The following is a 26,403-nucleotide window of genomic DNA, read 5'->3' on the forward strand; positions in this document are numbered from 1 at the left end:
CCATCGGACAGAGACGGTGTTTAGATGATTGTCCTCTAGATAAACTGCATCAGCACAAAACGGGCAACTGTAATTTCATGTCCGAGATGTTTTTGATTTGGATATATTGAACTATTTATGCTCACTGCGTTCCTCCGTACTATTTCATTAATCACATAACAACCCTTCCACTCCTCCACTAAACATGCTAACTCTAATTAGCTCTCTGCTACACAGATGTTTCCTCATTTAGATGTTGGGTGCCTGGTCATGTGTCACCCTCACTTTCACATGGATTTCAGCTTCTATTACATCACTTCAGCATCCTTTCTGTGTGTGAGTCCTCTGGGTTAATACATCCTTTTGAATAACAAATGGATTGCGGATAGATGTGAATGATAGATACACATGGTGTCCACATTATCTGCATTTGTTATACACATGCAAATGTGAAGGATGCGTATAAAACAGAAGTGAAAGCAGTACTTTTAAGCCAAGGAGGCTGGTGGGAAGACTATGACCGATTTCTCTAACCCGCGCTATTCCTACCAATAAGTCAATGTATCAGTATATGAATAATCACTCTATTTCTGATCTCAAGTAGTCCACAAGTGGGCGAGACCATCGTTTGATCTATACAAGGGTAAATGTTTTAATCAGAGAATGATGGAGAATTCAGTAATTTGTGAATACCAGCGCTGTGCCTCTGTGTTTTTATGCAACATGGAAGTTTTAAAAGCGTAACTCAAGCTCTAAGTAAGTGTTTAGTTATGACAGCAGGGAGCGTTGAAAAATGCGTCGGAAACTTCCCCGGTAGGAAAGGATTCGTAAGAGGTTTTAGACTGTGCATTTCACGTGTGTTGCGGCACCTGACGAATGCCTTTGTCTCGAAACACAGACAGGTGGATTATCACGAAATTCTCATATATGACTGCTTTTTAAAAAGGAGCTCTCAAGTCCGTCTGATCTACAGGGAAGCAGCACGGTAGAAAAACGGGGAAACCGCGGTTCGGAGGCACGCCGGGAGGTCGACAACGAGTGAGAGACACCGAAGGAAAACGAGGGGAGCCGCACAAACCGGCCGCCTTATTTACAACTTCTTACGCCTGCGGAGCTCAAAAATATTCCCCCTTTAAAAAAAAAAAAAAAACCAAAACAAACCCCAAACCCCAAAACCGAACAACAAAACCGAAGCAAGCACCGCTGCCCGCCGCTACGAGGGGCACTGTACTCGGGCACGCACCCCTCCGTCTCCCGGCCCGTCGGGCGGCCGCCGCTGTCCCCGCCGAAGGACGTCCCGGCCGACGTTGCCGCCCGCCGCCGAGGGAAGGAGCCCCCCACCCCGCCGCCGCCCCCTCCCCGCGGCGCCCGGGGGCGGCAGCCGGAGCGGGGCGGAGCGGGAGTTCCCCCCCCCCCACACACCCCCGGCCCCCGCCCGCGGGGACCCTCCCTCCCGCCTCCCCGCCCTCCCCTCCCCGCCCCCGCGCACCGCCAGAGCCGCCCGGGGAAGCGGAGGAGAAGGAGCGTCCCCCCAGAGCACCCCCGCCGAGCTCCGACGGTGCGGTGCGGCACCCCCCCTACCCCTACCCCTGCCCGGCCCGGCGATGCTGAGGGTGAAGAACAAGAAGAAGAAGGAGGAAGAGGAGGAGGAAGGGCGGCCGCTCGCGGCATAAGAGGCGCGGCGGGAGCGGGGCCAGGCACCTGCCCCGCCGGGCTGCCGCAGGGCACCGCGGAGCGCCCCGAGCCGCCCCGCTCGGGGGACCCCGCGGCCGCAGGAGGGAACGCCGGGCTCCCCGGCCGCCGCCCCGCGGAGGAGCGCGGACGGGCGAGCGTAGGGGCAGCCCCCGGCCGCCCCCCGCCGGCCATGCGCTGAGCGCCGCCGCGCCCGTCCATGGGGCGGCGCTGAGGGGCGGCGCGGCGCGGCGGGAGGGCGCCGGGGGGGGGGGGGGGGCAAGTATGAAGTCGCTGCTCTTCAGCCGCTTCCTCCTGCTGCTGCCCTGGGTGCTCATCGTCATCATCGTGCTGGACATCGACAGCAGCCGGGCGCCGCTGCCCGCCCTGGCCCCCCGCGGCGGCGGCAGTGGTGGTGGTAGCGGGGGAGCCCGGCCGGCGGCGGCGCGGGCGCCCGCCCCGCGGCGGCCCGAGGCGGCGCTGCCCACCATCTATGCCATCACGCCCACGTACAGCCGCCCGGTGCAGAAGGCCGAGCTCACCCGCCTGGCCAACACCTTCCGGCAGGTGGCGCGGCTCCACTGGATCCTGGTGGAGGACGCGGCGGCGCGCAGCGAGCTGGTCAGCCGCTTCGTGGCGGGCGCCGGCCTGCCCTGCACGCACCTCCACGTCCCCACGCCGCGCCGCTACAAGCGGCCGGGGCTGCCCCGCGCCACCGAGCAGCGCAACGCCGGCCTGGCCTGGCTGCGGCAGCGGCACCAGCACCTGCCCCCCCCGCAGCCCGGGGTGCTCTTCTTCGCCGACGACGACAACACCTACAGTCTGGAGCTCTTCCAGGAGGTGCGTACCGGGGGGGGGGTGGGCGGGCGCGGCCGCGACGCTCCACCGCCGGCCTCCCCTCAGGCGCCCGCCGTTTCCCGCCTCTCTTCGCCCTCCCCTCAGGCGCGCGCCTCGCCTCGCGTCTCCTCAGGCGCCCGCCGTTTCCCGCCTCTCCTCGCGTCTCCTCAGGCGCCCGCCGTTTCCCGCCTCTCCTCGCCCCCCCTCAGTGCCCGTCCGGCCTCGCTGCTCGGGGCTGTGCCCCGTCCCCGCTTTGCGGAGCGCTCGGTGCCCCTCGCCTAAAAGCCGAGCAGGGATGAGCCAAGCCTGCTTCCCGGCGCGGGCGCCTTGCAGCGCCCCGTCCCTCACCCGGGCTCCCCAGCGGGGCCTGTGTGTGACCACCCCTCTTCATTTTGAGTTTCTTCTCCCTCCCCTCCACGCTCCCCCCCCCCCCGCCGACTTTGTACTGCTGTTTTCTCGCTTTCCTGCCGAGCGAGGCAAGTTTAGTGTTGCTATAAGGGATCCTGCGGTTTTGTTAAAACTAGGATGAAAAGCGCTCTTTGATTTTTTTTTTTTTTTTTTTTTTTTCCGGGCTGCGTCCCTCTCCCGGTAGGGCAAACTCGCATCGAGAGTTGCCATCCTTCGCAGTTTTTCCTTGGCGCGAATGAATTAATCCACAGCCGACTCCTTCATGTGGAGTTGCCCCGTCTTTTTGAAGCCTTTCGCTCTTAAAGGCAGCGAATCGTTTGTGTAGTAACTAAACACCCTTTCAGGAGTCTCTTTTGTGAAGGGACCTGGTTTGGTCTTTATTGCAGCCCCCTGGAGAAGGGCTTTGCTCCTTTTCGGTGGGAATTGGCAAGCACTCGGGACGAGAGGATATCCAGCTTTCTTTGAGTTCCCCCTGACAGGAAGGAGGGGTGTTTAATAAGTGGACATAAAACAGCAGAAGAAAGATCGTGTACATCCTCTGTGACAGCTAGAAGAGTAACCTTGGCAGGGAAACGAGGGAGGGAAACGGAAAAGTAGACTGGCTGCAGCTAGGAAACCTACAGGACTTCAGATAAACTGCGGTCCATGTCTTCCGGTGGTGGACAGTACTGTGTTCAGTGGTGTACACCCATATTCTGCAGTTTGGAAGCATTGTGCTTCCTCACATGCATTACAGTTGGTAGGTTAATATGAACACGATGCACAGAAATGTGAAGCATGTGAAATTCCCTAGAGCAAGTTATTTTAGAAATGCTTATGTTTGTTTGTGTTTAGATTTGTAATGCGTCCCTTTCAGTTTCCAGTATGTGGGCAGGTGCAGGGTCCCTGCTCAGCAGGAATCCTCTACTTCCTTTGCCCATTTGGCATTCAGCATTGAAACTGCTAATTTGAAGACCTTTGCCTGGAGGCTAAACCTTTGTTGTAATTGATTTTCTTAAAATCTCATGGCTGTGCTTAGCGCATTATAATGAAGAGTAATTCCATGTACCTGTCTTTGATGTGATGGGAGTGTCCACCTCTGTTTGGGGATGTAGAAGTAATATGATTCACTCTTAGGGAGTCTGTAAATTGATGCAGAAAATACACTTTGCCACAATGAGTAGTGTGGGACAAAAGATATTTGGAGACAAATCTCTACTTTTGTTTTGGGGTTTGGGGTTTTTTTTTTTTTTTGGAGTACCAACATTAGGGACAAGCTAAAGGAACAGTATCGGCAAGCATATCACTTGTGACCCACAGCTACTGAAAGGGGTTTCAGTCAGGTTTATTCTTTTATCGTTTCCTGTATTATTCTTCTAATTGCTGTGAGTGATGAAACAAAAAAGTACAAATTGCCTCTCTAATCGGCTAGAAAATGCGGGAGAGCAAGGGGATAAATCTGTCTGAAGGGTTAACCTTGAAAATTGCAAGCACAACAGGCAATCTGTGTTTCCTTTTGCTAAGAAGAACGGTAACCTCCAGCACGAAGCTCCGCAGTCCTAAGGCTTCTCTTTCACCAGGGTTCAGCTGCTGGGGAAGAGGTGTTTATTCTGAGCCTTGTGTTTGCAGGCAAACACAGGTGCATGAATGAGTTTTCCCTGTGAAAAGTGGTGGTTGGAAGGTGGCTCTGTTGGAGGAGTGGAGAAGGAGCTTTTGCTTCAGTTACCACTGCAAGTTCTCGTGACTGTTTTCTGGGGTCACTAACGAGCTGTACGCAAGGTCTCTGGGATGCCGCTGGTAGTAACACCGGGAATGCCTTGTCGATCTGGCAAAGTTAAGGGAAGTCCCTTGGCAGGCTTTGCCAACGGGATGCGCCCTTACGACGCGTGGGAGGTTGTGTTTGGAGGGAACCAGTAGTCTCGTTTTCAGTCAAGGCACTGCTTGAGGGTTGTTTGGTTTTTTCTTGTTAAAAAAACTTCTCTGTCTTTATGGATTCCGGCTTGATGGGTCTGTAGTAAATCCTGATCTCTCCTTCCGGAATTGATTGATTTATGAGGGTGAACTATGCTTGTCTTCTCCAAGCATGAAGAGAACAGCTTCAGAACGTGAGGTGTGCAGATGAAAACTGGTAGTAATTCCTGTCATGAAAGCGGTGGTAACAATACCTGAGAGGGATTTTTCTTTTCAGTTTGTTACCCTGCCAGGAACAATTCTCCAGACCTGCAGTCATGTAATCCCAAAGGAGGTCTGATAAACTGTAGTCTGCTCACTGGGGAGGGTAGTATAAACGTAGAGGGACGAGACAGGAGCTCTGAATTCTGGTCCTACCGCCGTCCTGTGCTGGCTGGCTCACCTTCAGCGTGTCACTAACATGGGCCTGGGGACGTGTGGGTCCCAAACTGCCAGCAGCAATGTCTGCTAGCATCTGCCCACAAGTAGTTATGTACATTTGCTGGCTTATGAAATAGTAGGTCTGTCTTGTTTGTAATGGCTCTCTTCTGCGTCAAAGTTGGTTTCAGTAACAGCAGTGAGGGCTTGGGAAGGTGGGAACCAAGGCTAGTTAGGACTGTAAAACCAACATGACAGAAGCATGGGTGTTAGGGGCGTGTTTCGCTCAGAGGTCAAAAAAGCATGACTATGGAGCAGAAGGCGTGCCAGGGAACTGCATGTCAGTGAAGGATTATGTTTAAGGCAGCTCCTTTGCTGTGGGTTTCCCTAGTGCCCTTACAGAAAACGGAACCTTTTTAACAAAGCAAAATCAGCAAAGGCTTTATCGTGAGTGGAGGTGTATAAACCGTAAGGGCATGATCAAAAAGGAGTGTGCTTTGACATGAAATGCCATGGGATACTTCTGAGAGTTTTTGATGAGGAAATTCTAATCTCTGTCCAAAGTACTTTTGTCTGGTACTTACAGGAATGAGTAACTTATATTTGATATGGAATGAGCTGGGCCCAATACACCTGGGCAAAATGTGTTTCATGGAAATCAGGGGAAAAAAAAAAAACAGTTTACAGTAGTGTTTTGCTGGAAAATGTCACCATCTGTAGTACATCTGGAACCCCTGGTGCTGTTTATAATTTTTTTCCTAAGACGTACAATGGCATATGGGCGTATAGCTTAATTTTTGACTGGAAAAACTGTGTCTTCAAAGTGGAACTGGGCAGGGTGTGGGCAGGTTTAGTTGTCTTTTCTAGAGTAAGGTGGAGAGCCTGGTTTGTCTCTCTGCTGCTACAGTGTATTCAGCATTGGCTCAGCTGAGCATTTTGTTAGGAAAGGCTCACCTTCCCTGGAAAGGCTTCAGGGAAAGGACCAATTTGTTTAGTGATTGTGCAATTCTTTAGAGTACTAAGTGAGGCTGCAGCAACCATGAAGAAATATTTCCAGGAGTGGAGGTGTGGCCTTTTAAGTTATTCCCAGTTGTTTCCGCTTGAGAGTATAATGGTGGTCAGGTGAAAAACGGTGCTTTTACTTCAATGCTGGTGGTTCTGGCATATTGTATTTTGTTATTTATTATTTTGGGATCCAGGCCTCAAAAATGATTTCTGTTTTTTCTGCTCAGGTATGACCTGTTCACTTGGAGGGGTCCATCTGCATCTCTCCATCAAAAACAACAGTCTGCTTTCTGAAAGTATCTTTTATCAGTTGAACATCAGCCTGTGTTCATAAAAAAACCACTGAGAGGCCTGAAATCCCAACTACTGTATTTGATATGCCTTACAGATGTTTCTACATTAATCGTCATAACTTCTATTTTTTACTATAGGCTGTTCTTTTTGGAGTGACTCTGTTACAGTTTCTGTTGCGTTTGTGCTTCATCTTATTCCTGAATACAAGTTATTGTAATATTGTGACTGATGCCTAGCAACTGCCAATTTCATATTTTTAGACTGCCAGAAAGAAAACCTTACAGAAAGCTGGCATTCCACCTTCATAGAGAAATTTTAAAAACAAGATTAGCCTAAGTGCTTGAAACTGACGATAGACATAGTCAAGTTCCATTTCCCTTAATTCTTCACATCATTCATGCGTTTCTACATGTCAGGTATTTTCTCTGCCCTTTCCGTATTTCGAGTAGTTGGCCAAAGGCCACCACTTCCTTGGTCTGTGTATGGATGCATATGCAAGTTGGAGGAATTAGTGTTGGAGGTCCACGCTGCTGTTGATTGTGCAGACTCTCCTGAAGCTTTTGAGGGTGAGGGGTGAGCTGTGTAAGGAGTACAAAGAACAGGAGTAGAGGTCTTCAACATGTGTGAGAAAGCGAGCTTGCTGCATTCAGAAATGGATTGATTTTTAGAGATTCCTGCCTAGGTTATATCTGTCACCTTTGCTTGTATTTTGCTCAGACACCTAAACTGAGATGTATGTGAAATTAAAATGCTCGTATTTAAAACTATGATCTCCCTCACTGCCACCCCTAGCCCTTTGGTCATTGGTGTCTAAAATTTCATAACAAGATTTGCTGGGTGCCTAGAGCATGCAAGTGTGACATATACCACTATCTGGTCTGAGTGCAAGGCAAGGGTTTGCAGACTGAGTCTCCTTAGAGGAACCCACACTATAAGGTGTAATTTGAATACAGCCTTGCAGCGTGAATTGTCATTTCTAAGGGAAAAAACCCACAAACTTTTGTTTTAAGAGCTTAGCAGTTAGCCCTGTTGCCCACTGAGTTGGGGGCCAGAATGCAATTTGCTGTAGCTGTTGCCTGCACAAGAATGCCCTGACTATGATGGTAGAGTTGAAGCTGGAAAGGAGGTAGGAGGAGAGAGAGCTCAACCCCTGCTCCTGAAGTTGAGGTAGTCTTTGCAGGTAACTCAAGATTCATGGAGCCACAGAGAAGGTAAGAATATGATCGGTGAAGAGGACAGTCAGCTGGATTGCTCTGCACAGGAGTAACTTAAACATCAAATTAAACAAAAATTCCCTAATATTTTGAAGGTATGCTATTGCTTATGTAGTGGCCTAAATTGTCCAGGTAGGATCATCCTCAAATCAGCCAGATGGGAAACAAAGATTCATGAAGAACTGAGGGGAAAATAGGAAACTTTTTGTCTTGGCTAATGGATGTGACCACCTCATTGAAGGTTAGGGCTGTCCAACTCTGGTAATTTTCACAGTGGCACTGCAGAGCAGAGGGCAAGTTGTGTGAGTGATTCGGACTGAAAACATTTTCTTATGTCCCTGCCCTTTGCTCTCCCAAAAGGTGTGTATGAAGGTAGCAGATATTCTAATGGCTCTTAACAGTTTGTAGCCCGAAAAAAAATTCTTTGTTATTAAAAATAGAACAGAAATACTTGTGGGCGTTACATGTCACGCAGGCTTCAGTTTCCCCATGATCGTCTTTGTAAAATATTTTGAGAGCAACTAAAAAAAGATACTACAGAAAAGGTGAATATTTACTATTTATTCCAGCTTTGACCAGGGAAGGGTGAGTTCTCCTTTAATAATTTTTACATAACTGTCCTAATCTTTATACACTGTATTAAGCTAACTTCTGTGGTTTTTTTAATGGATATATTTATGTAAAAGATTTAGAAGTAGTATAAGTGAATCTGTTCATCTTTGAAAACATGGAGAACTTTCATCGTATCTCTTGGAGCTGGTTGGAAAAATCAAGTTTTTGCTGGAGTCTTAAAATAACAGTAGTCTAGACAGAATTTAATATTAGCTGGCAGTCATTAGTTATTTTCTTCATAATAAAAAAGGATCTAAATATGAGTTAGCAGTGCATTAAATACCTTTCTAGTATATAAATGATTTAAGAATACATGACAGATTTTAAATGCACACTGACATTCCCCTTCCACGTAGACATGTAATACCTATGCTAAAGAGGCTGGATTAGAAAAGACTGGTAGAGAAACAATGGAACAGCTTAAAAATGAGAGGAAACAGTGACAGAAAAATCTGTTTGAAACAGATTTATCCAAGCGAAGGACTCTGGGTTACAAAATACCAAGCACTCTCTGTTTCTGCACTTTGACAGCAGTCTTTTTCTTACCTGTGAAACTGATACTGTTACTGTGAAATTAATTACGAATGGTCAGCGGCTGTTCGGAGGTACAGTGAACACAACCTAGTAGAATAACAGAAAGTAGGATGAGAAAAAGAATTGGTAAGTAGAAGGGCCAAAAGGAAACATGAATAGCAAATGTTTTGGAAGTCTTCCCAATCCAGAGAAATTGGCTCCTAACTAACTGCTTTAGTTAAATTTAGTACAGTTTTCTCCTGTAAGGAAGCAATATTGACATTTGTGCCCAAGGATGCTGGTATAATTTAGAAGCATTAATCCTTGTATCCGATATGTAAAATGTTGCTTGAGAGAAGGGGGAGTTAATGTATCCTCCCTCTGCAGTGTAGATTTGGTTACGAGTCAGCAGAGGAGGTTTAAGGCAGATGTTTGGAAAAAAGCTTTCTAATAGTGAGGATGGTGAAGCACTAAATCAGATCACCTGTGAGGGTTGCAGAGCAGGCTAAATCAATGATTGATAATTTTTTTGATTTGTAGACCCTTTCTACAAGTTTTCCCATGGAGACATACCTTTTACAGTCAAGTGCACTGACAACAAACTTGCTTTTTGAAGTTACTATCCCCTAAGCATCACAGTCCCTGGACCACAAAAACCACTGGTACAGATTTTATGTGACTCAGTACCTCCTTTGAAGTAATGGTAAGTAGGGGCAGAAGCTCCAGTTAATGCCTAAGTAAATGGGCATAGCGTTGTTGCAGCTGAGCTATTCCTCTGTCTTGTAGTGCAGTCACGTAAGTTTTGTTGAAGCAGAATTTGGCTTTAAATAACCTGTGAGTAATGCAGGATGCCTGTGTGAGAACTGACAGGGAACCTGGCTGTGCTTGTGCTTTAACCCATAACATTTTCCCCTGTGGAAGGGTTGTAGTGAAGGAGCTCTAGATCCCATCTCTGGTAATAATAAATTGGAATTTTGCATAGAAATGTGTGTGAGTCCTGTGGTGCTGGGGAGTGGGGGGGTGAGCCTGGACGATAACCTGTAGCCTGACCAGTGCAGATCACAAATTACACAGGGGTTGAAGTGATAGAGAATGGGGAGAGAAAAAAAACTTACTGGGTGTGGCAGCCAGGTTTGCATTTGCTGAGAGCTTTGAATCCCAAATAGAAACGCATCAACATCATGCTGCAAAAACACTAGGGTGGTTGTTCCAGTCTGGAAGCCTTTTCACTGTAGGAAGTATGGTCATGTTTCCTTCTGTTTGTCATTTGCCTTTGTTCCCCTTGGGCTTTTATATTTTGTTACTGGCTTGGTATCTTCCCTATCCATCAGTCTGGCGCATCCCATTAAGCAGCTTTTCTTGATTGACTAATGAGATGCTATTTTTGGCAATGCTTTTATCACTGTCTTTTATTGCTCAGCTACATTTTCCGCATTTTCATTTGTTATTCTTTAGTGGTTCCTCTGTTGCTACTGTATTTACTGTTACATGCCCATCACCTCACTGGGATTTCTTTGGTCAGTTGTTACTCCTCTCTCCTGTCATTTCCTTGCCCGCTTCTTACCAATCGTGTCCCCCCCTGCTTCATTTGGGTTTGTTCTACCATCTTACAGAGTCCTTTTCTCATCTTCCTCCATCCAGTACATCACTCTTCTTCTATGCCCAAGATCCCCTTTCAAATAACCACAAAGTAAATAAGAGGACAAAAGCATTGCCAGAGGGATATTCATCCTATCTTAAGATAGCTCTCTAAGCCAGGCAGGATGAATCACATCAGTAGGTTCCTATCTCTGTTTGTTAACTATAGAAGTCTAACTAGGATAGACCAGATGCTTAACTTACAGAGAGTTAAGTGTAAGTAAGATGAATAACCATTCAGGTAAGCTACTAGGGCTTAAAATGCTGCGTATTAAGACAGCATGTGCTACTGCACATTAAAATGACAGATGGAAGAGTAATTTAGGAAGCTGTTTGTAAGTTATAGGATTTTGGCAGTTGTTTAACCCACAGCAATAAAGCTATTTAGAATTAACCTGTTTTTGAATCACCTTTTTGTGTCCCAATGATTAGCAGCATCAAATTCCAGATGCAAGCTGGCCTTTTAATCCAAATAATAGCTTTCTTCCCATCATACATAAATACAGCCTTAATGCATCAGTATGTTAACTGCAGTAATGCTATTCTCAGAAGATTAAAAGAAATATTCCTACTTTCATCTGCCTAGCATATCCTGCAGCTGTAAGGTATTTCAGAATTAGCATAAATACTGGTCTAGATGTGCTCGTTCAGTTTTTACTTAAAGGGATTGCTGTATTCTTGACACCCACTTATTTCATTCTCCAGAAATGTAACCTGTGAGAATAAAGAAACCCAAGGACAAAATACAGAGCTCTGTAAAGGGTTACTTACTTCCCTCTGATGTGTGGTGGCTTTACTGACTTAACTCGTAGACACCGAGATGGACCCAAGACTGTAATAATTAAAACTTTCTGGGTCATTTCATGCTGGTTTCATGAGGTCAGTGAGATACTTTTCCTTGACAAGATTTTCCTACACATTGTGTATGGTAAAGTATTACTGTAAATCAGCCTGATTCTCCTAGCATAAATGCTGTGGCTGCTATTGACCCAGTTCAGAAGTCTCCTGTGATCTGGCTCATTTTGCAGCACAGCTGCCCAAATGGTTACTGTGCGAAAAGGCAGGGTATGGGCTTACCGCGCATTAGCTACCTTCTTGTAGTCAGAGCATGCCTGCTCTTGTCTTGCGGCGTTTTATTTTTACCGTGGGTACAGGCAGTTGGCATGGGGTAGCTAAATGCTGTAAATCAGTACAGTAGTAATTTGTTCAGGTATCCATACCCTCCAGAAAGTATTAAAGGCAACACAAAAAAGTTAGTGGGCATTTGTGTTCGTCCTGCGGTTAATATTGGTGTAGCACAGTTGGGTGTGTGTGTGGCTTGAACATGCCCTTGAAAACCTATTGGAAACTTGCCTGTGTAGACAAGCCTGACAAGGTGATGCCCTGTGTCCATGTCTGATGTGTTTGGATGTTAATATAAATCACCGTTAGAAAAATTTGCAAAATGAATGTATCATTCAAGCCACAGTTAAAAGCTCTTCATGAGGAGGTTTGACCGATTTCCATATCCAAGCAGTTAATTGCTAACTCTGCATTTCCTAAATGGAGGAGTGGGAGAGATTGGAAAAATAATCTTAAGCAGGGAGAACAGTTACAGACAAACACATTTAACAATAATCTGTAGAGAGATTCATGGCAGTGTCTCACTGGCAATTAAATAGTCAATGGTTTGGATAGAATCCTTATCACGAGAAATCCCTATATTGCCAATTGTATACATACCCTGTTCTTACACAGTATGGACTGCTGCTGCTGAGTGAGAGGGTCTGGCTTGCTGCAACAGTTACTAGGGTGGAAGTGAGAAAATTTTGCTAAACAAATTTAGAGGTACATAAAGGGAGAAGGTGCATGCCTCTCCTTCTGTGTGCGCATACAAGTTCGTGGATTTTTAAATAAGTATTGTATGCCTTCCCTATGTGAAGGGTCTCCTAAGAATCTGCTGATGTTTCTAGCTTAGAAATGTGAACAAGAGTGACGTGATGTCTTTGTTTTTTCTGGTGCATCTTCTGGGAGTCTAGATGATATGCATGATAAATCTTTCACCTTGGCAGAAAGAGAGGGAAGTGTTTAATATTTAACCAAGGTTGTCTTTTACTTCAACATCTATCGATAGGGGACTGCAGTTACAAATATGTAAAACTGTGTTTGTTTTTGCTAAGAGGAGTGCTTGGAAGGAGAAAGGGATAACCTTTCCCTAAGGAATAGGCCTCAATTACAATGAAGACAAGAGATTGTTTTAAAAATCGATCAAATTAAGCCCACGTTATGCTGAAATAGTTTAATACTTGCTTAAATAGGAGCATATTTAAACACAGTAGTTAAAACAGTAGCTTTTGAATCAGTGTTGTTAAATTGTGCAAGTTGCTGTGTCTGTGCACTTGTCTTCTCAAGTTCTCATGCCAGACTGTCAGTTGTTTTCCCACAGGGATCAGCACATCAGGGTTCATGTCATGTTATCTCCCGTTTACTGAAGAAAATGGTCTACTAACCAGTGAACTGGATTCACTGACTCCCAGTCATGCATGCTTTTTGCTAGAGTAATTTTTTAGTATTTGTAGATTCCTCTAGGTTAGATGAGGATCACGTTTCCAGAATTGCATTTAGTTACAGTTACACCATTGGGAAAAACTCCCGTTACTAATGGCAAACTACCAGAAGCATCCTGCCCGACCTGCTTTCCGTCCTTCTCAGAAACTTAGCAGAGCTTTTCAAGAGAAAATGTAGAAGTTAAGAAGGCTTAGCCCAAACTTAATCTTTTTTTTTTGTGAGCCTTTAATAGATCTGAGCTGCATCTGTTGTACTAATCTGGTATGTTGCAGGTAGGAGTTGTGTGTCACAATTTCCTGTACTCAGTGTATTTGTTACCAGTCTCAAACTAATTGTACTTGTCTTAATGAAGTGTGTATTTGTTAATCATTATTGTAATATTCTCACTTGCTGGGCTTGTATGATACGTCAGCAATCTATAGAAATAAGCCTACTGCAAGAATGCTATAGTCTTGCAGACGAAAAAGATCTACTACACCTTTGAAAACCCAAACAAACAAGAAAACAAATACTGTTTTTTCATGGCTTTTAAAGTTTTTGTTATAAAAAAATAATATGAATAGGATGTTTTCAGTAGAATTGAGGTGCCTCTGGGCTAGAGAGCTGGAGATTTCACAGAAAATGAGTGGGCACATGCAGCTTTCAAATACTTACTCGGCTGAAATCTGTAAGCTAGAATTGCTTTTAAATACCTAGTCTTGATGATTAATGTGTAGGCTTTCCACCAACATCTACAAAAAAAGCCTACTAGGAAAATGTGCATGCAGTCATGCTGTGCCTGCCTCTTGCAGATGCGTACAACCCGCAAAGTATCGGTCTGGCCCGTGGGACTGGTAGGAGGACGACGGTACGAGCGCCCAGTTGTGGAAAATGGCAAAGTTGTTGGCTGGTACACTGGCTGGAGAGCTGACAGGCCCTTCGCTATTGACATGGCAGGTAAGTACCAGGTTTCATGATACATGACTGTTTCTCATAATAACTGTTCCTACATTTTTTATGAGTGGGACAGAAACAGATGTCTCGGTGTAGGCAGCTTTTAAACTTCTGAAGCACATCCATTGTATGTAGCCCTTCAGCACTAAATATCCTGAAGTCTTAGCTTGCCCATCTCGTCTAATCAAGTTGCTGCTTGGTGATATCTGAACTTACTTTCACTTGTTTTTAATTTTATGTGGCAACTTGGCTTTTATGTTGTATAAATTGTTTGTCTGAAACAAGTTAATTGTAAATTAATTCATCCAATTAATTTTTGCAAGGAGCCCTGCCTTTCATTGTGTCATCAATCTACACCAGGCAGTATAAATGCAGACCCTTCTTAGACCTTGTGTTGCAAAATGCTACTTTATCATGAAATTACTCATTTTTTATTGGTTATTTGGAATGACGGTGATAACTGTAGATGGATATAGTTTGAAACACTGAGCTTAGGGGAAAAATCACTGACAGCTATAGCCTAGTAGATGAAGGCAGAAAAGCTTCAAAATGGATCTAATCAATCTTCTGCTGTGAAGTTAGCACACCACATAGCTCTGTCTTGCTGTCAGTCCAGGCTTAGACAATCTTTTGTATATATTCACAACTGCCACATGAATCACCACTGTGCAGAAGTCCAATTTCTGATGTAGCAGCAGCTGGTTTCCCAGCAAATGATAAGATATTTGCATTTAAGCATCTTCTGTATTCAGGAAGGAGAGGGAAGGGGAAAAGTAGGAATATAAGGGCAAGAACAGGGTAGAAATAGCCAGCCATTTTCTGTTTTCCGATACCTGTATGTTTTGGGGGAGGGAAAAGGACAGTGCTTTCTCATCTCAACAGAATATTTTTATATGGATTGAAATGTTTGATGAAAAATATATACACTACTTACAGTACAATTGGTTAAAAAGAGTAAAGGAGAACTAATAGTTAACACCTCAAAGATAGAAACATGAACAGGTGAACTTTTCTGCACTGTAGAAGCATTTGAAGTTAATAGTATCACCTGGCATGAAAATAAATACTTGAGTGTCCAGGTAGAGGCATTCCTCAGGGGAGAAGTATGTATGTCAATCCCCAAACCTGTGCAGCCTGTTGAGGACTGCAGCTGTGCATTTTAACAGTCTCTGCCTGTGGATATATAGATACATACTGATACTATGCTGTAGAAGTGGTTACTTACGGGCATTATAAAGATGATAGCATGGTTCATAATTCATTAGCAGCAGGCAAAAAGCCGAGGGACTCTAACCCAGACACGGAGGGATATGTGGAAAGTTCTTAAGTTGTTGTTTACGCTTTGCAGTTGCTGGCTGAAACACTGGCATGAGGGAATAGCAGCTCCATTAGCAGCATTACCTGCTCGGACTTTTACTGAAGCCATGGAAGGGAGGGTTATAGAGACAAAGATACAAGCGTTGAGAGTGTAGGAGTTATTACAGATCCACGAACAAGGAGTTGCTACTTTGTGAGAGAACTTTTATTAGCCTTCAAAAAAAACCCTGAAGAAATTAAATTACATTTTTAATTTCAGCAAGGAGAGAAATGGATGCTGTGTAGGCTGGTAAAAAGTTATGTTAAGTTTGCATCTTCATTTCCCTCAGGAATACGGTGGAAGGGCACAGACAAACAGAACAGAACCTGTAAATCCAGAACTGCATAGGTGTCTGAACAGGTGCAGTCTACAGGATGATGTGTTAACGCTCTGTTTTCCACCCTTGCCACCCCGACTCCCCAACACAATCCCTGGGGACCTGGAGGACTTGACTTGCTAACAAACCTAACTCCATGCTGTAGTACATAACTGGCATTCTGCTATCTGCTGGCACCAAATATACAAGCAGTCTAGGTTATACCATATGCTGCACATAAGGAGGATCAAGGTTCTCTCTTGAAAATACTACCATGGAAAAAAAAAAAAATAGGTGCATATATTAAACTGCTCAGCTGTCTACAGCTGTTTATAATTAATGTTCTGATTCCCAAGACATTGGTAAGGAGGCTCCCTTTGGTTTATGGAACTATCTTTTCTGGTGATTTTCACAAGAATTTGATCATGAGGCTGGATGTGAAAAGAATGACTTTTTAAAAGGTTTGGGACCACTGATTTAACTTGTGTCTGTTCAGAGGAAGCGCATCCTTGCTTTTAAGCACATAAACTTGTTATTCTAGACTTCAAAATACAGGGCCAAATTGCCTACTGCAAGTGGAGGCCAGTCCTGCTGATTTCGTTGGGATCAGCTCAAAGACCCTACCTAGCTGGCCAACTTCCCTAGTTTCTTCTTTGAAATGTACTCACACATGGCAATCCCATTAGATCAGTTCAGTGAACATTGGTTATTTCTTTTGAGAAGTTTGTGGATGACACTGCTATTCTCCAATGCTAAATTGCATTCAGAAAGCAGAGTAGCTGTTCCCTGTGTTGCTTCTTGTCTGGCAACCAACATGCCATATGAATTAGTTCTGGTGGTTTTTAAGTTCCGTCTCAGTTTTAACTGTAGGTGAGTTCTAGAGTTTGACACAGACTTCCTTACCCTCAGGGAAGAAAAGTGAGAGAGAACTGGGTGTTGTAAGCAAAAAGTGACTTGATTCTGAGGTAGGCACTGTGTTGTTTATTATAGACCTTCTATGTTAAATGATGCCGTCAGTGATTTATTTTTGGCTTGTTCCCAGTGTCAGAGTTTTTGGCCACTCATGAGAACAAGTGAGATTGTGATTCTCCTAATGTCAAGATTGTTCCAGGAAAACAAATGAATGTTTTACATTAGCATTCCAGCAGCTACTTCAGTCATAGAGATGAATCCATGCCTGTGAATCACTGGGCAAGCAGACTTTGGACTTGTGGTCCAGAGCTCATTCACTGTGCCCCAAGTTCCTCTGCTAGGGCCTGAGCAACCACCCTTTTTTTTGGATTTTGCTACAGTTATGAGATCTGTAGTGCATCTTTCTTATGGTTCCCTGAGAAAAAAAGCTAGTCTATTAATGATACTGCAAAACAGCATATTTAGTCTGAAAGAGCCACTGCAGGAAGTCACAAGTACAAACAAAAAAAATTTTGAGTGGCTAGTGGCTATGGCAGACACCACACTCAACACCCACCCCCCCCCCAACCCAAAACCCCAACCACCCCTCCATCAAAGGGTAACAACTATTTTAAATTCTGAGTTTGAAATTGAGAGCCTCTTTCATGGTGAATTAACTGTCAGCAGATGCCTTTGTTGTGAACTACAAAAACTCCTGGTTGAGCATCTCTGCCTTATTGCAACCCACATACATAGTATGTCACAGGGAGAAGATAACTAACTTGAAAGAATTGGATCCCAAGCCATGGCATGTTCAACAAGCCAAAGGTAGTACCTTGAACTATGTGGAAACCAGTATATCCATTTCAACATCAGCAGCTTTAGCATTTACACACTCTGGAAATGATAATGCTCTCAGTTTCTAGCTTGCCTTCAGCTAGTATCCTATCTAGAGCATTCAAGAAACAAAGGCATTAATCATGGCAACAAAATCTTTAAGGGCTGGCTCAGTCTAACCGGCTGAAGAAAAATGGTTCTGCCTTTTAACAGAAGCCATTGGTCTAGCAGAAGTCAAGGTGTGAATAGACAGAAACAGCTTCCGTAGACAGAAGCACAGATGTAATCTTTGCCGTGTCTCCCAGGTATCTTGTCCTCCAACAAATTAATTTTTATCTAAGTGGCTCTTCAGCCAATTAGATTTAATTTACAGCCCTACATTAAACACAAAAAACCCAAAACACCTCTTCATACTCCGGCTATGAAATTGCCCTGTGTGTTGGGGGATTTTTGATAGCACCCTAAAATGGCAGTTTGTAATAGCATGGTAGCAAGGGCACATGTTACATGCGGGGGGCATGCCACATCTGAAGATCTGTGCATAGCAGAAATCTACCCTCAGAACTGAATCCAATCTTCTCAACAGAGGAGCAAGCTTTGCAACACCAGAACCTGGGAGAAATTAACATATGGGCTATGGGGGTGAGGGAGCCAAGCTGAGATACACCAAGATAAGCAGCAGAAAATCTGTGTGTCTCTTCTGCTTAGAATGGGATTCCTTCTCCACTCTAAAAACTAGGGCACTACATTAACTTTGGTGTTTACTTCATTTTCTCCTTTATGGATGACCAGCTTAAATCTTAAAAACTACATCTTGAATCTCTTTAAAAAGAAACAGCAGCTCACACAGCTGATCAGGGCTCCAACAATGCCTTCCCTTGCAAAGCAAACATTTGTTTGAGGAGCCCAAAATACCAACCATACTAAAGCCCAATTGCACCAAAAATTTATACTGAGGAAAAAAAAAAAAACCCAAACAACCCCTAACCAAAAATACTGAACTGAACCAGGCCAATTTGTTCATCAGTGGTAAGTCTATGGTCATCTTTCAAAGTGCAGAAAGCTGGCTGTATGCGCCGCAGCTGTCTGTTGCTGAGGGAGTTTAAACTCTCAACCTCAGCTCTTCACAAATGATTACACTTGGCTACGAACAGCCCTGGGATGGAGCCCACCTTGTGCTCCCTCACAGCCAGGCTACAAGTCACAGGGAGCAAGAAAGGCCTGTCGCTGGCTGAAGACAAACACCTACCTGGGAAGAAAAGTCCAAACTGCCATTCTTTTGCCTGGTACCCCTTGCCTAAACCCAGCAGCTGCAGCAGAGAACAGCTGGATCCCAGCATTGCTGCTAGCAGGTGGTGCAGGCTGCAGAGCTTAACCACACAGAGTGAGGACAGGCTACAGCCAAAATCTCACACCTCCTGAAGACTTGTACTCACTAGAGTACTCTGCAAGGTGTGGATAAGCCCTTTCCCTCTAGACACCTATTCTTCTTTATCTTAGGCAGGATATAATGTATAAACTGAAATGTGTTTTCTTCAACTGTGTCTGTCAGTGAATTGGGACCTCAGTTTACATCCAATCTGTAGTCTTCATCTGCAGTGTCCAAATCTTTATGTTAAAAAAAAAAAATCACTTTCTGGTATGTTCCTGTGCTTTGCTACAAGCAAGAGCACAATAGTTAAGATAAAAAGTGGTTTCAGTGTGCTGCCTTTACATGTGATGTAGTAATTACTTCCTTGTATTTTCCTCTCTAAAAGGCTCCCATAAAAGCCATAGATACATTCAAGGAAAATAGAGCAGCAAGGTTATTCTAGTAAAAAAGGGGATAGATTTATATTCCACTAGAGAAAGTTATACTCATTTTTAAATGAGAAAATTTTAATACTGGCTTTGGAATTAAATGTTCTTACAGTTTTCCAGAACAGATGTCAAAACTGTTACTACTGCTGTCATAAAGGGACAGCTGGAACCACTCTGAACTGACGAAAAAAAGGATTTCTTTGGTAGGCTTGGCAGTTAGACATGAGGAGTCACAAACATAATTTTTCTTTACAAGTGTATCAGTTGAGTTTTGAGTCATACTTAAAGCAGCATACATGCGACTGAACCTTGCTGAATGAAAACTGGAGAGTTCTATAAATAATGGCAAGTTGGAGACTCATGAGAGCTGCTTCAGAGAGGGCGAGTTTGTTCAAACTAATGATTTCTCAGTTTGCAATCTCCCTTTGAGGGACCTGACATATGTTATTAGAGGAACGCATTGCAGAGAGGCATGTGCACTGATGAAGCCCTTCCAGTCGCGCTGTGCAACACACAGCTCAGCTGCAGGCTGTCCTGCAGACTGCCGCTGATGAAAACGATTCGCAAGTCCACAATAACTACACGGTGTATGAGGCAAAACATGACTATGACTTGTCTTTCAGCAACAATAACGTCAGAACTCTCTAAAGGCTAAAAAAATCGCTAAAGACCACAGTTGTTACATCTAAGCAACATATTTTAACCTTTTTTTCTGACTCTCACCTTTAAACTTAGAAGTTTTTGTACAATACAAATTTTATACACTATTTTACCTAAAATTCAGTTTCCTTGAAAGGATAGTCTGAGATCTTAGCAATACCTGACTTTTCAGGCAAAAAAGCATATATTCTCTGCACGATGGGAAATGGATTAAACACATTGAAAATACAGTGCAATTAAAAAAATGCAATTGCACCTTCAGGGCAAAACAAAACAAGATAGGATGTACAAACCTACCAAATATATCGTCTATCCGTATAATCAAATTTACACCTTTTTAAGAAGAGGATGAGAGATTTCTAAGCTTAAGTGTGACTTGCATGAAAATGTAAAGCCTGAAGGTTTTTCTTAGCATTTTTTTTTGCTCCCTCTCTCCAAGGATTTGCTGTGAGTCTTCAAGTGATTCTGTCGCATCCGAAAGCCGTATTCAAGCGCCGTGGTTCTCAACCAGGAATGCAAGAATCTGATTTTCTGAAACAGATAACAACAGTGGAGGAACTGGAGCCAAAAGCAAACAACTGCACAAAGGTATTGATTTCCACACTTACTAAAACGCTTTCGTATCACCTCCATAGATGACTGTACTAACGCAAATGTTGTTTTATAGGTTCTTGTATGGCACACGCGAACAGAAAAAGTAAACCTAGCTAATGAGCCAAAATACCATCTGGACACGGTCAGTATCGAGGTATGATCTGGAGACACAGTTACACAGGAAGTACAGCGCAACAGCTGTGTCAGAAGGTGTTCAAGTTCAGCCAGTTAAAAAAGCCTACTTCTGCCTGAGACCTTTTAATAGTCATCTGATGGACTTCTGTGGAAACAAAAGGAACTTGTCAGATACTCTAATAAGGAAATCAAGTGGGTGTGCTTTGTTCTAACTTGTTTGCATGCATGTCTGAACTCTCGTCTTAACTGACACTTACCTTTGTTTTAAGGCTGTTTCCACATAGTAAAAATAATCACGAGAAACATGGCTGCAATGGAGTATTTTCAAAATCATCATTTATGTATATACTTTTTGTATTTATCCAGCTTAATGGTGTAATTATAAACTGATTTTAAATCACGAACTGTTGATCTAAATATTTGCATAAATGGATCCTCCAAACTGAACATGTTTTCCTTCATTAAAAGCAGAGTTCTTGAAGAAACAGCAGTCAAATAGGTCATATGATAATGAAATAAAAACCAACAACCATTTATGGATTTATCCTTTTAATATAGGGAAATAACATTTTATCATTACGAGGCACCATAAAATGTAAACACAATCACTGTCATAAACCTGGATATCTCTGCAAGGAAAAATAGATCTGTTCACATTGAGTTCCCTTGTATACATACTGTGCCAGTAGTTCTCGGCATTAATACTGTGTACGTGCCTTGAGCGCCAGATTGGATACTTTATCACAGCGACCTCAAATGGATCAAATGCTCATTTTTAAAAGAATAAACTATTGATTTGTAGAACTACAGCAACATCCAGGTTTATCTTTCTCTCAATAACCGTATTCCCTGTTATGCACACCATAATAACATCACAGTGAAATGTATGATGAAACAAAATTTGTTTGATACACTAGAAAACATTGCTCAGTGATACATTTACATTCTATTTATATATGATTAAACATTTGTTCATACAGTACCTTCTACAGGATTACTGGGTGATTTTGGGGGGTCAGGGTTCATATTTTTGGATATTACTAACATGATAGCTACATCCCTTATATGCAAACATTTGATCTAGAATTTTGAGGGAAAAAAAAATCAATATGTGGTTAAGCAGCTTCTTAAATATATGGCCTATGAAATCATATGCATTGTATGAAAACGCTGCCAAGGATGTATAAATGTATTCTTGATCTGCTTTTCACTACATCAAATTTAAATCAATATAGACCACAACACGGTCAGTCAGTTATATTCTTAATCTGAACAGATGGGGAAGAAGAAAAAGAGTATGTACATGGAAGGAACAGCGAAAGTAAATGCATTTGAACAAGGAATGTTAGGTGGCCGTTCTGGGCGAGACTTCTATTGCAACTTTCATTTCCACAGCTGTGTGCTGAGAGTCTGACCAGAGGAGCTTCCCGTCCACCCTGCCGCTGTGCTGGGGGGCTGGCCGAAGCCCATCACGTTGCTGGAGCTGCTGAGATTCATTCCAGCCATTTGCTGATTCATCTGTGGGGCATACACACGAGCCTAGTTAGCACTGGTGCCGAAACACAACACGCTGCTAGCCAAAAAGCAGTCACGCCCCCAACTAGCAACCCAGTTATAGTACGTTTCCCTAAAATTAATATTTCTCATTAAATAAAAATATTGACTCAGTGTAAGTTTCTCAGCATTTTTTAAGACAGCGGCTTTTCTGGAACCGTTCAGTCGCCATTATCCATCAGCTGACTGGCTGTAGCACTTGGTCAAGTCCAAATCAACACTCCACTAGTGGATTTACAGAGCGTGTGACGAAGGAGCCCCATGTGTCTCAGTTAGTAAGAGTTTAACAGTTTCAAAGCTGACCAACAAAATTGTGGCAACCGCGACAAAGGAACACCAAATAATATAGCCTTGTCTGCATTTGCAACTCATGATGCTTTTTGTTCCAGCAATATTTCTTTGGTGACCTCAAGATCTTGAATACACAAGTTTTTATAGAAATTGTCCATTTAGGTGGCAATCAACAAAGAATGAGGTGGATTTGTAACCTGGGGATTACCTAAATCTAACTATTCTTGCTAAAGAATCTACTCAAGATACCATAATTTGTTAGAAACAGGTGAAATCATTCACATGAAACTAAACACAATGTCTAGTTAAAGGTGGGAAAGAGTTCAAAATTCAGCACATTCACTTCAGGCACGGTGCAAAAATATTTCTACTCTCTACAAATATTATCTAGCCACTGTGATTTTCGGTGCGCAATGTAAAAACGTTCTTCAGGTTACTCTCCCTTGCCTTCCGAAAAATGAACGCTTACTGACAAGCCAAAAACCTAGCTGCACAGACAGAGTAAAGAGATCCCCTCTCATGAGTCCAAGAGCAAAAGAGCACTTGGAGCAATCAATAACCAGAGCTGGTGAATAGGGATGTTGTATCAGCAACATTAGATCCAGGTTAGAGACAGCATTAGGCAAAAATCAGAGTTCACATAAGCATGAGCCAACAATACCGGCTTGCAAAGCAAAAATGGTGAAAAAAATTGTTAAGTTGCAAACTAGTATTTCAGGGTAAAATTCAGTACTGTGTGCTTTCACATGTGTATCTGCAAAAACAACCCACCACTGACTGTGGAAATTTCAAAAAAGCTAACGAACACATGCTTTACCTAGCTGTTAATCTCTTCTGGAGTAGAATTCTTAGGAAGCAGACTATATAAAGCACGCTATTCTGGTAAGTAAAGCAAGCTCTCCCCCTTTCGACTGGAGCCAGAGATGAGATCACAGTTCCCCTACAAACTGTGGAACGTCAGCACGCTGGTGACATCTGATGTGCAAGGCGTACAGCAACACGTTAAAGGCTTGTTCTATGAGCCAGCTTTTACTATACACTTGATAAGAAGCACAATTTTAATTTCAAAGCTGATACGGGTCTTTTGAAAGTTAGATACCTAGAAAAAGACTGTTTGCAGTAAATCCACAGATTTTTCTGGTTTGACATTTTGAAATTCCCACCGTTTAAAAATTACTTTTCAAGGCAGAATTATAGCCTGTATTTTCTAATTGGGGCTGTTTTATCCATGTAAGAAATGCTGCTTACCTTCATCAGTGTTTACACCACAGGACTGAGCAGAACAGTAAAAATTAATATAATCCAATTAAGTACGACACTAAGGTTCACCTCCTGAGTTACTACAGTAAGCAGCATGGAATTATTATATTGTTCTTATAATTCAAATAATAGCATGAAAAAAAGTTGCTATCATCCATACTGAACTCCAAGGGAATCACTTAGGTTTGTCATCGCCCCCCCAGTAACCTCTCAAGTACCAGATTAAGGTGTTTCATTGGATAATGTACAAATACAGCACTAAGTCTACACGAACACTTTTAGAGAACCTTTTAAACATGTTTAAGAAATTTGTAAGTAGCACGGAAATGCTACAGATAAATAACAGATTAGCCTGAGCAAGTTATCTACAGGAGAATGTTACGAGTGCAAAGCATGGCACATTCCACTGAAATTTATCCTGAAGTCTGTAAACAAAAGTATTAATTGTTAAGAGCTATCCTCAAGCAGTTAAATTCTGCTTTTAGTTATAAGGCTGTGTTTACATCTCGGTATCCTGTAACTATAGCTAAGCTAGCTTTTTACCTGGCTAGCTCAGATGCCAGGATGAGAGCAGCTACAGAAGCAGAGAACTGGTCTACCTTGGCAAAATTTATTCTCTGCTTATGTATTAGTTATATCTAATTGAATTATTCACTGGGTTTTTTTCCCAGTGCCTCTGAGCAGTTCATAGTCCAGCAGTCTGTAATGTGGCTACACCGCAACTACAGCCAAACATTTTGTGTCTGAAAAGCAGCAGCTTTTCTAAAGCACTCTTGTCTGGAATAATAGCAAGTCTTTACCTGAGAGAGGTTCCATGGAGCTTGTTGGCTTTGTTGCAATCCGTACTTTTGTGGCGTGACCATCTGTCCCACCATTCCACCTTGAGGTCCAACGACATTTTGAGGAAGTCCCATCACACCAGTTTGTGTAGCACCAGTAAATCCATTGGGCATTCCCATTCCTACCATCACACCTGTGCTCTGTCCCATGACTGGCACCGACTGTCCCATCACGTTTCCCATCATCCCAGTTGCTGCAGGCACAGGAACTCCCATGGCTGGAAAGCCTTGAAAATGAGTGGATGGTTGTGTGGTAAATGGCATAGAGGATGACCCCATGAACATACCTGAACCAGAGAAGGGAAAACTTCAGCAAAAGCGTTTTGTCATTTTTCTCCCCCATCCCCGTAAGTCAGAAGCGCACCAAAAGAATTTTAAAGGGTAACTCTATCCAGTTGTACGTCAGTGCTGTTAATTTAGTCTCTGGTGAAAGTAAAAAATGGCTTAACAGCTCTCAAAGGAAAGGGACTCACTGCCAGACATTAACTGCCAAAAAGAGTTTGGCAAATCCCTGCAGTGAACCAGAGTCTTTTAGTCGCGGTATTGGAGGTTTTTGTTTTCACACAAACATAGCTAAAGTGAAGGTACGACAGCTCTGTGCTGATCCGGCCAGCCTCCTGTTGGCACAGCAGAGACCCAGACCTCGAGCGATGAATTAGACGGCAGAAGCTGAATTCACAAATCTTTCAGGAAATCGTATACTTGATAATTTGAACAGCTATAAACAAATTAAAATCGCATACTATTTTTTTTTTGAGCTTCTGTATTACATTTCAGTAATTTTCTCATTTTTACAAATAATAAAAATAAAAATCTTCGCTTGAATATAGGCAGCGGGGTAACCAACCTTACATTTTATACTTGTAGGACAAAACTCTTCTAGGTAAAGCTTAAAACAGGACTGCACAGAAATCTTTACAAAATTATTTACCTGGAGCATTTTGCTGCTGCATGGTTCCTGTGCCATACAGTGATAAGATGGAGTCTTTGGAGAGTTGTTTCTTTGCTGATTCTTCAGATTTTGTTGTTTGCTCAGTGAATAGATCAAGATCCCCGGATGCCGCAGACAAGGCGGCAGCTGCTGGTTTAGTGGAAGTGCTCTGGGAAATAAAGGTCAGGACAGACTACTGAATGAAACCGGCAGAAGATGTTACGTTCAATATTTACTGCACATCCTCACTCCTGAACCAAATAAAAACCAGTTCATTTACAGAAATTAACTTGAAGTAAATGAGGATTTAAAAAGCTGTGGTATGACCAAAGACAAAAAAGCAGTACATATGGTATGGAAAGAAGACCAGACGGAGGTTACAAAACACACAAAACTAAAACCCCAACCAGCTCCAGGGTGCACACATACAGATTATCCACTGCCATTCCTCCTACATTTTTCATCAGTGAGAAGTGTAAATCATGAGCTGTGGTTAGATTATGAAAAATAATTAGGAAATCAATAAGGAGATTACAATTCACATCTCATTAACCCTCTCATAGGCAGAATAGATTAGAGGAGAGCGAAAACAAAAGATTAAGTGCTCTGGAATATACTACTACAACTAAGATGAACAGGTTTTTTGGAGAAAAGGCAAAAGTAAAATTTCAGTTGATTACTTAAAGCAGTAACATTTCTAAAATACATTGTTTGTAACTGGCTTAGAGTTCTTTAAGCACATTTCATTTATTGAGAAAGTGCAATTATCTAAAACTTACTGTAGCCTACAACTGAAAAACTAAAATGCACCCAGACTGTCAGGCTTTTTACTGCTCTTGCACCGGAATGTTGGGTAAACATCCAGGTGTCTTTCAGTGCTGTTGCTTTGCTGCTCATGCACTTACAGCTCCAGATGGGCGCTTGCCTAGGGTACTAGCCAACACGCTGCATTCTCGTTGTATTTCTTAAAATACACAACT

At 43.2% G+C, this 26,403-nt stretch overlaps 2 protein-coding genes across 3 annotated transcripts in view; one reads left to right on the plus strand and one right to left on the minus strand.

Moving 5' to 3' along the window:
* Positions 1-1,551: 1,551 nt before the first annotated feature.
* B3GAT2 (beta-1,3-glucuronyltransferase 2) lies at positions 1,552-21,357 on the plus strand. Its single transcript, XM_052781783.1, has 4 exons — positions 1,552-2,490; positions 13,817-13,961; positions 20,259-20,407; positions 20,487-21,357. The coding sequence occupies exons 1-4, from the start codon at positions 1,936-1,938 to the stop codon at positions 20,571-20,573; spliced, it is 936 nt and encodes a 311-aa protein (XP_052637743.1). The 5' UTR covers positions 1,552-1,935; the 3' UTR covers positions 20,574-21,357.
* The window catches only part of SMAP1 (small ArfGAP 1), a 97,526-nt gene continuing 92,203 nt past the window's right edge, over positions 21,081-26,403 (minus strand). For both annotated transcript variants that reach the window (XM_052781782.1, XM_052781781.1), the window contains 3 exons: positions 25,424-25,592; positions 24,454-24,779; positions 21,081-22,066 (listed from right to left, as the gene is read on the minus strand). In XM_052781782.1, coding sequence (XP_052637742.1) covers positions 21,932-22,066; positions 24,454-24,779; positions 25,424-25,592 — 630 coding nt within the window. In that variant the 3' untranslated portion in view covers positions 21,081-21,931. The remainder of the gene's footprint in view (positions 22,067-24,453; positions 24,780-25,423; positions 25,593-26,403) is intronic.

This window comes from Harpia harpyja, chromosome 3, assembly GCF_026419915.1.
Source record: "Harpia harpyja isolate bHarHar1 chromosome 3, bHarHar1 primary haplotype, whole genome shotgun sequence".
In the NCBI taxonomy this organism is placed as follows: domain Eukaryota; kingdom Metazoa; phylum Chordata; class Aves; order Accipitriformes; family Accipitridae; genus Harpia; species Harpia harpyja.